General features: G+C 47.6%; 1 protein-coding gene across 1 annotated transcript; it reads right to left on the bottom strand.

Moving 5' to 3' along the window:
- Nucleotides 1-456: 456 nt before the first annotated feature.
- LOC147673831 (claudin-6-like) lies at nucleotides 457-1,380 on the bottom strand. Its single transcript, XM_086946421.1, has one exon. It carries the CDS (start codon nucleotides 1,317-1,319, stop codon nucleotides 678-680), a length of 642 nt encoding a protein of 213 aa, XP_086802547.1. The 5' UTR covers nucleotides 1,320-1,380; the 3' UTR covers nucleotides 457-677.
- Nucleotides 1,381-8,597: the final 7,217 nt, after the last annotated feature.

Raw genomic sequence — 8,597 nt, 5'->3', positions numbered from 1 at the left:
GTTGCGGCGGGAGAGGGAGATCGGCGGAGCCGGCCCCCTAAGCGGCCATCTCGGTCGCTAGCTTGGCTCCTCTCTGTGTGTATTAGTTTTACACAATACATAAGGAATACACTATTAAAAGTTAAATGATAAGATTGCTTCCGAGCAAGTCTCATTTCTACGAGCCCTTGCTCCATCACAGGTACCACCCCTTTATGCACTTTTGGTAAAACAAAATATATGATTGGTACTTGTGGGTCTCAGTATTGAGATACCTACATTCTTCATCAGTTATCAACCCAAAATCATACCATTCCCTTATCAAGATGGTTATCTTTCTCTTAGCTGATGGATATTTATCTCTACTGGTCTCTACATAACAATCTTGATTTTTTTTAACTAAGGGCCTCTGGATGATAATCTGTGTGATTGAGAACAACCATGTTACTCCCTTTGTCTTTTTTTTTTTTTTTTTTTTTAAGCGTCCATTTTATTAGTCGGTTTATTTTTTAAAAAGAGCAGATCCAGAAACAAAGTACTTAACAGTGTCAGAATATTCACGGTATAAAATAAACACAAATGATGCGCCAAACAAAAGTGAAAATTATCTACAAACTCTCTCCTCGTAATAAAAAGTCTGTGGCAGACTAGAGAGTACCAAGTCCGTGCAGTGGAAGTCATTCACAGTGCTCGTGGTCCTACACGTAGTTCTTGCTGGGGTAGTCACTCCTGGGCTGTGAAGCGACCGCGTTGTATCTCGCAGAGTAATTGTCGTCCTTTTTGGGGCAGGAGCAGCACAGCAGGCCACCCCCGAGCAGTAACATGGCGGCAGAGGCAAAGCCGATGTACAAGGCAGCCCCCAGCTCCCGCTTCTGGGATTCGACCACCAGTGGGTTGTAGAAGTCTCGAATGACCGAGTTGGCGGACCAGCAGACCGGGATGAGCATCAGGACGCCAGAAATTAGGAAGATGATGCCAGACACGACGCAGATCTTGGCCTTCGTATTCTCCTCCTCTACGCAGTTTGTGCACTTTGCGCCAATGACGCTGGCGAGCAGGGCCAAGATGGCGACCAGGATGGCAATGACGGTGAGAGCTCGCGCCGCCTGCAGGTCCTGCGGCAAGGCCAGCAGGGAGTCGTAGATCTTGCACTGCATCTGGCCAGTGCTCTGCACGATGCAGTTCATCCACAGGCCCTCCCAGATTATCTGCGCCACCACAATGCTGTTACCAATGAAGGCAGTCACTTTCCACATGGGCAGAGCGCAGGTGATGATTGTGCCGATCCAACCAATCAGGGCCAAGGCCATGCCGAGGATCTGGAGCCCAGTGGAAGCCATCTTGTCTTACAGTAGATGTGTATTAAACCTGCACCACAAGAGCCGCCGCCTGCAGCCCGGCCAAGAAGAAGAGTGTTACTCCCTTTGTCAGCTTTACTTATCATAATAATATTATCTTGTCAAGTATGCAATTCTTTCCTTTCTATCTTAGTTAGATTGTCAGTCAGTCAGTTAGTCAGTCAAAATACTTTATTCGATTTTAGATAAAATCATAAAAAGACATTCATTCCATACATATTAAAATGTTAAAATTCATTTACAAAGATTGTTTCAATACAATATGTTCAGTAAAAAACTGTTAAAAAGGGAATTTGTGCAAAAAGGCAAAGTACCACATACAAAATGCCAATATGGGTTTGCAGCGGGTGGGCGGTCATTAGGGACTGTCTATTGTTGCATTAATTGATTTAATGCGTGATGCTGCTACCAAATAATTTCCCATACAGAATATAGTGCGAATGTTACTCATAGACTGGAGGTAAAGAAGAGCTGGTCTAGCTTGTATGAAACCAGCCTCCCTCAAAATTGGTAGCAAATGTTTTTTGCGAGGAACTGAAAATAAAGAGCAAAACATGACGAAATGCATGGTGTCCTGGGTTGAAAAGTTGTCACAAGAGCAGGGAGGGGCTGACTCTGGTCTAGCCCAAGACTGATAATTGCCCAAATAATAGTGGATCAGGTTAAATCTAAACTTAATTAAGAGGAATCTGTGGAAAGGACTAGTAACAATGCTGAGGTAGGGTTCCAGTGAGGTGGAGCTTTTTAATATGTAATGAGACCTCACAGAGGGCTTCTGCAATTCCCTTTCCTCGCCGGCTAATCTTGCCAAGGTCATACACTGCCTCTTAACTGAGACTACATCCACGTTCCTGATGCAAGAAGGGGATTCAAAGAGTTCCGGTCTCCCCACTTGAGCAAATGACTTCCTCAGATATTCCAACCAGGGGATCTTTTTGGTGTGATCTAGCGACATGACGTCCTCCATGATTGAATGGTTTAAGAGTTAACTCCTTATTGAGCCATGTTCTCAACCATAAGATCAGCGGTGCCAAGTTGAGCCTGTCTGTAACATAATCCATGGCCACCTCCGCATGGATTGAGTATGTTGGAGTAGATATTGGGACTGACAATAGGGAACGCAAAAACCTATTTTCTGCCCTCTGTATAGGCTCAAGGCATGCATATCCCCAAATCGGAGCACCATACACGGCAATTGGGATACATTTGCTACTGTATACCTTCAATAAGGCCTCCATCGGCCTAGCCCCCAGTCTTTTTGAGAAGCCCATGAGAGCCGCCGATGACCTGGCCACTGATAGGCTTTTTTCCCTGATCTGTGTGCCCCACGATCCCCTCTCATCGAAGAGCACCCCCAGGTAGGGGAAAGTCGCCGTTCTTGAGAATATTTCGCCCTTACACCTAAAGATTTTTGGTTTCCCTTTGCGTCTAGGGGCTCCGACCACCATCCTGTGAGATTTGCCTGCATTGACCTTCATGTCCAATTCGTCCATAAAGGCACCAAATGCATGCAAAAAACGCTGGAGGCCAATGTCAGTGCGGTCTATGAGGACTGTGTCATCCGCGTATAGGAGAGCAGGAATCTTAGCTTCTCCTACACGTGGGACGTCTCCCCCGCCTCCTCCAGGTGACTACCCAGGCCGTTGATATACATGGTGAACAGGAGGGGGGCTAATATACAGCCCTGCCTTACCCCACGCATGGACTTAAACTGTGGACTACATCTTCCCTCCCTGGTGACCCTGACCATAGCAAACAAATCCTGATGAAGGGAAGCCATGAACCTGACTAAAGCCCAATCTATCCCAATCCTCAACAGTGTGGCCCACAACTTGGACCTATTCACCAAGTCGAAGGCTGAGGAGAGGTCCATAAACGCCAGGAATAAAGACCCCTCCTTAGCCACCGTGTACTTGGCGATCAGAAGGTGCAAATTTGAGCACTGCTCCATTGTTCCCCTCTTCTCCCCAAACCCATATTGGATATTGGCCAACCCACCGCAATTCTCAATGCTCTTCCTCAACTTGACTAATAGGACTCTGCCTAGGATCTTAATGGCAGAGTCCAGGAGAGATATGGGCCTATAGCACCCTGGGTCGTCCCGGTGGGCCTTCTTAAAGATTGGGACAATGATGGAAGTTGCCCAGATGGTTGGAAAAGAGTTACCATTAGCGGCATTGAATACATTTGTCAGGACTCCCGCCCAGAGGCTTGGTGAGAGTTTATAAAAATCTGCCGGCACCCCGTCGGGGCCCGGCGCTTTGTTCTTTGTGGTGTCATGAATAGCTTTTTCCACCTCGCTTTTGTTAAAACACACAGGGGGCGCCTCAGGGATTGCAGATGGACTCAAAGTGCAGTCCGAGGGTACACCTCCATATACTGCACTAAAGTGGGTAGTCTATTTATCATCCGAAATGACACAATCCATATCTGAATTGGTCGATTCGGAGAAAAAGGGCTGATTAATTATGGCCCAAAATTGTCTACTGTCCCTCAAGACGTCCAAGAGGAGTAAATTCTCCCAAGCTGTATTCTTAATTTCCTCTTTCCTGGTTTTAAGGGCGGACTTGTATTGCTTCCTTAGGGAGGCTATGTTCTTCCTATCCCTCGGTTTATGCTTGAGTGCCAACATCAAGGATCTGTGTGCTTTGGAGCAATTTGAGTCAAACCAGCAGCGGTGATTAGTAACTCCCCGCCTCGTACTGGCCGTTAGGTCGGACGAGATTTGGCTAAATATTTCTTCAAAAGCCCCCTTTATTTCATGGTCCGTGGCCGTATTATTTTGACAGACCTCTGTGTATCCATTAATTTTGGGTAAAATATCCACATAAAAAGTGTCAGGCACCACATTCGACCACTTAAGCCTTCTCCCCTGATCCACCAGATCATGAAGGATGTGGGCCTTCCTTCCAAGGGGCGTGGCTTAGGCCCCATATACTGCCCCCAGGCCACCCTCAAGTACTACAGGGTTATGATCACTATGTACAGAGACCATTGTTCTGTACGAAATTACCCTGTTCAGGATCCCTGGAGTCATAAATATATAATCGATAATGGACCCCGGGATGGAGCCTTTGTAAGTAATAGTTCTGGGTTTTCCTTCAGGGGAGTTTGGTTCGTAAAAATTGTAATTGGCCAGCAGATCTTCTAACTCTTCTCCAAATATGGAGTGCTCAAAGTGTGGGCCTTCTAACCCTGCACACCCCTCGTGGTTGCCTATTCCACACAGATCTTTACGTGGATGGATATTAAAGTCCCCCATGAGGATAAATTCATGATTAAAACATTTGTTTTGACTGACAGAGGATAAGAAGGATTCTAGAATGGCTATACTATTGTTGCCAGTATCCTTATTCCGTGAATTATATAAATTAATATAAAAAGTGCTCCTGGTAGGGGAAACTGACCTTTCGACTATTCAAATATTTGGAGAAGAGTTATTAACCAGTCTCAAGGACCCTTTAAGGTTTAAGGAAAATAGGAATATGAGGCCTCCCATGGCTCTACCCGCTCTGCTTGGGGAGGTGGCAATGACAAAACTAGTAAAGCCATCCATCCAAAAACTGTCCGCGGTATCCCATGTCTCTTGGAGGGCTATGGCTTCGTACCTTGAGACCAGGCCCACCCAATCCTCCTCCGTTTTTTAGTTCTAATACCGGCCCCATTCCAACAAAGGAGTTTACACACCGTATCCTCCTCTCGGTCGAGGGGTCCTTCTGGAGGAGGCTGCGCATGGACTAATGGTCAATCAATACCCTCCATGACTGACAGGGGGGCAAAGCGATTGCTGGTGACTAACCCACTACCCGATGCTGCACCATCAGCCGCCTCGATGTGGGATGACAATAAAGCAACCTCTTCCCTTTGATCACGAGTTTGGGGGAAAACCCCAATGCTGCCCCCCCTCAGGGTTTGTTTCAAAATTGGGCCCGTGGCAGGATGGCGGTATCTAACAGTGTCTCTCTCTGGGGGGGGGGATAGAAAAAACCTAGGGGAACAGGTCTCACATGGTCCATTGCTGATATGTCTGAACCATCCCAAAAGAGTTTGTCTGCCAGGTCAGCCCTGTTGAATTTTATAACCACGCAGTCCCCCTGGATGGTCTTTGGTTGTTTTCCAACCCATCCCAACCTCCTTGCAAAAATAAGCGAGCCTGAAGTATCCACCCGCTGCATGTATCAGCACACCAGATCTTAGCTTTAGTTAAAAGGTCAGTAGCGGATTCCCGCTCGCCCTCTTTGAGCGGTGGTACCCCTATGAACACTGCGACCAATGGGGCAGCCGCCGGTGGCAAGCTTAGGTTAAAATTGCACGGTAGTGATTTCCTGCTCGAGGATGTGGTTGGTTGCGTCTGTGGGGGAGAAAGTTCTGCACCCGCAAAGTTGGATATATTTCCTTCCGGACTTACAGGAGGACACTGCCCGGCAGGAACTGTACCGACACCCCTCTGTGGCGGAGCTGTATGGCAATTGCTTGCCCCTTCTATATTGACAGGACCCTGAGTCACTATTCCCCTCTTAGACAACTCTTCAGGCAGAGGAAAGCGTTAACAATTTTGTCCAACAATGAGCATTTCTCGAGAAGGTCGGACAAGCATGTGTTCAACGTGTCGACAATATCTTTTGCAATCCCAATTAGCAGTGGCTCGATTCTAGCAACAAGAAGTGCCTCCAATTGATCGCCAAGTGGGTCAGGGGATGTGGTAGGTGAACATACAACGTTAGTTTTTTTAGCCCTTTTCCGCTTCGATGGTTGAGGGGCCATCTGAAAACACTGCACAGGGTCAACAGTAGGAGTATTGGAGTTGATCAATGTGGCCGGGGGGGTAGGGTTGGTAATAATAGTCACCACAGGTTCCAGGGGTATGGGGGGGACTTCGCTCGGTGTGCCCTGCATGCTAGTGCGTAGTGCCTCAATTGTGGGTGTATCGACCAAGCAAGGGACTGACAAACCCAGTTCTTGTTCGGCATTGGCAATCTCTTTAGTAAGAGCCCCCACAGCAGAAGATAAGTAAGACATGATTGATTTTGAGTGTCTAGGCACTTTAGCGCTTTTCCCCTCCTCATCGCAATTAGGAGCTTTCTTTTGCTTACCCATTTGTGGTAGATGTTAGGGGGGTGGCCCCGCCCCGCCTCCTTCTGCCTCGGACTGCCAAAGACTGCCCCGCTCTTGTCCCGGGCTTAGCCCGGTGCCGCCCGTGCGTGTCCCGCGGGGCGGGAGGCATCCCGCTGATTTCAAGTGCCTCCGGGCGCAGTAATACGTCACTGGTGCGCCGTGGTCCCGGGGCACCTGGGTAATGTAGTTACCGGCCCTCTGATGTGTCAAAAAGACTAGCCGTTGCCGCACGGCAGGAACAGGCGATGGTCTGCGGGGCCGCCAGGAGCAGCAGCAAGATTGCGGGTCACGTCTTCCCCCAAGGCAGGTCTAGTTAGATTGTCACACTTAATATGACTGTCAACTTTTTTAATATCCTCCAATACACATTGCTGAAAAAATGTCTAAGTTACCTTTGCACAGTAAGTTAGGCACAAAGTAGATTTGCGAAATAGGGTATATACCGGGTCGTTCCGGATGGCTGTGGGAAGTGAGTTCCATAATGAGGGACCAAGGTTTGCAAACGATCGACCTCCCATGATTCTGGGCACCGAGAATTTCTCTTGAATGGATGAGCGAAGACACCGGGAAGGAACATAGGGCCTGACTAAAGATTGCAGATATTGAGGGGCTGCTCCAGTTTTGATTTTGAACATGTAGCTCAGGGCTTTGAATTTAATTCGATTCTCCACCCTGAGCCAATGTAGGTCCCGCAGATGACTTGAGACAGAGGTAGCTCTAGGAACCCTGCAAATTAATCTTGCTGCAGAGTTCTGCACCATCTGCAGCCTCCGAGTCACTTCCTTTTTGGATCTGAGGTAGAGAACATTGCCGTAGTCCAGTCTCGAGGTGATAAGAGCCTGGACTACTGTTCTCTGAGTAGACTCAGGCTGCATCCAGATGATATTTTTTAGCCACTTCAAGATGGTAAAACAAGTAGCAGTTACCTTGACTGCTTGATGGTGCATAGTAGGCGAGTCATTGATGATGACACCTAAATTGTGGACTTGACTAGAGGGCCGCAGGAGTGCTCCCATCTCACCGGGCCAGTTTTGAGGGCCCCAGGGAGCTTTGTTTTTACCAAGGATCAGGATCTCCGTTTTCTCTCTGTTAAGCTTAAGGTAATTGTTGTGCATACATTTAAACATCATGTCAACCAAGTTGCTGGCACATGCTTTAGGGCCATCGGACTATTGAAAAGGGTGTTCCCCTATATACCTGATTGTCACAGGAAAACCCTAGTCCAGGCAGTAGTGTTCAGTAGATTGGACTACTGCAATGGCCTTCTATTGTCAACTATTGAAGGCCAATTAAACAAATTGCAAGTAGTCCAAAACACGGCGGCGAGGTTAGTCCTCAATGTTCCATCTAGAACTCCCTCCCGTCCTCTACTAGCCAAACTCCACTGGTTGCCAGTGCGGCAACGCACGAAGTTCAAAATTCTGTGTACCATTCATAGATGCCTGACAGGAAAGGGCCCCAAATATCTGACTAAAGCTTTTCAACCCTATGTTCCAGGCCGATCACTTCGATCGAGTAATCTCCATTTACTACAGGTCCCTAAAATAAAAAAATCTCGTCAGGGAGGTCGTGCTCTGGCACACACAGGACCCGCTCTCTGGAACTCCCTTCCCCTTAAACTCAAACTCATCACCAACCATTTATCCTTTCGTAAAACCCTCAAGACTCACCTTTTTACTATTAATTAATCAGCTCATGACTCACTACCTCTGTAAATGACCAGGCATGGTACAAATCTCCTTATCCAGCACAAGCGCGGAGATACCCCTTCGGGGATTTATTCATGCGCTATAAAAGCACATAAATAAATAAATACATGATGCAATTTTACCCAAGCCAAGCTGAAGGGGGGATGGCCCGGCCGCACTCTCCATGGAGCGAGAAAAGATAATCTAGGAGTCGTCCGCGTAGGAAAACGGGGACAGCTGTGCCTCTTCTGCAACATCGGCTAAAGGTCTTACATATAGGTTAAAAAGTAGAGGGCTAAGGATGGAGCCCTTAGGTACCCCATAGGGTGAGGGATGGATGTCAGAGCTGGATGTTGGGGAAAAGATTTGAAAAGTGCAGTTGGCGAGAAAGGAAATAAGCCAGTTGAAGGCTGAGCCACTGATGCCTAGAGATCTTACCATGTTTACTAGTACGGTA

This window comes from Lissotriton vulgaris, chromosome 12, assembly GCF_964263255.1.
Source record: "Lissotriton vulgaris chromosome 12, aLisVul1.2, whole genome shotgun sequence".
Classification (NCBI taxonomy): domain Eukaryota; kingdom Metazoa; phylum Chordata; class Amphibia; order Caudata; family Salamandridae; genus Lissotriton; species Lissotriton vulgaris.
Note: the sequence above shows the minus strand (reverse complement) of the source record. Positions and strands in the feature narration are given on the sequence as shown.

Bases quoted from the DNA above. Each gene is read 5' to 3' on its own strand.
- LOC147673831 (XM_086946421.1), bottom strand. From the start codon at position 1,319: ATGGCTTCCACTGGGCTCCAGATCCTCGGCATGGCCTTGGCCCTGATT.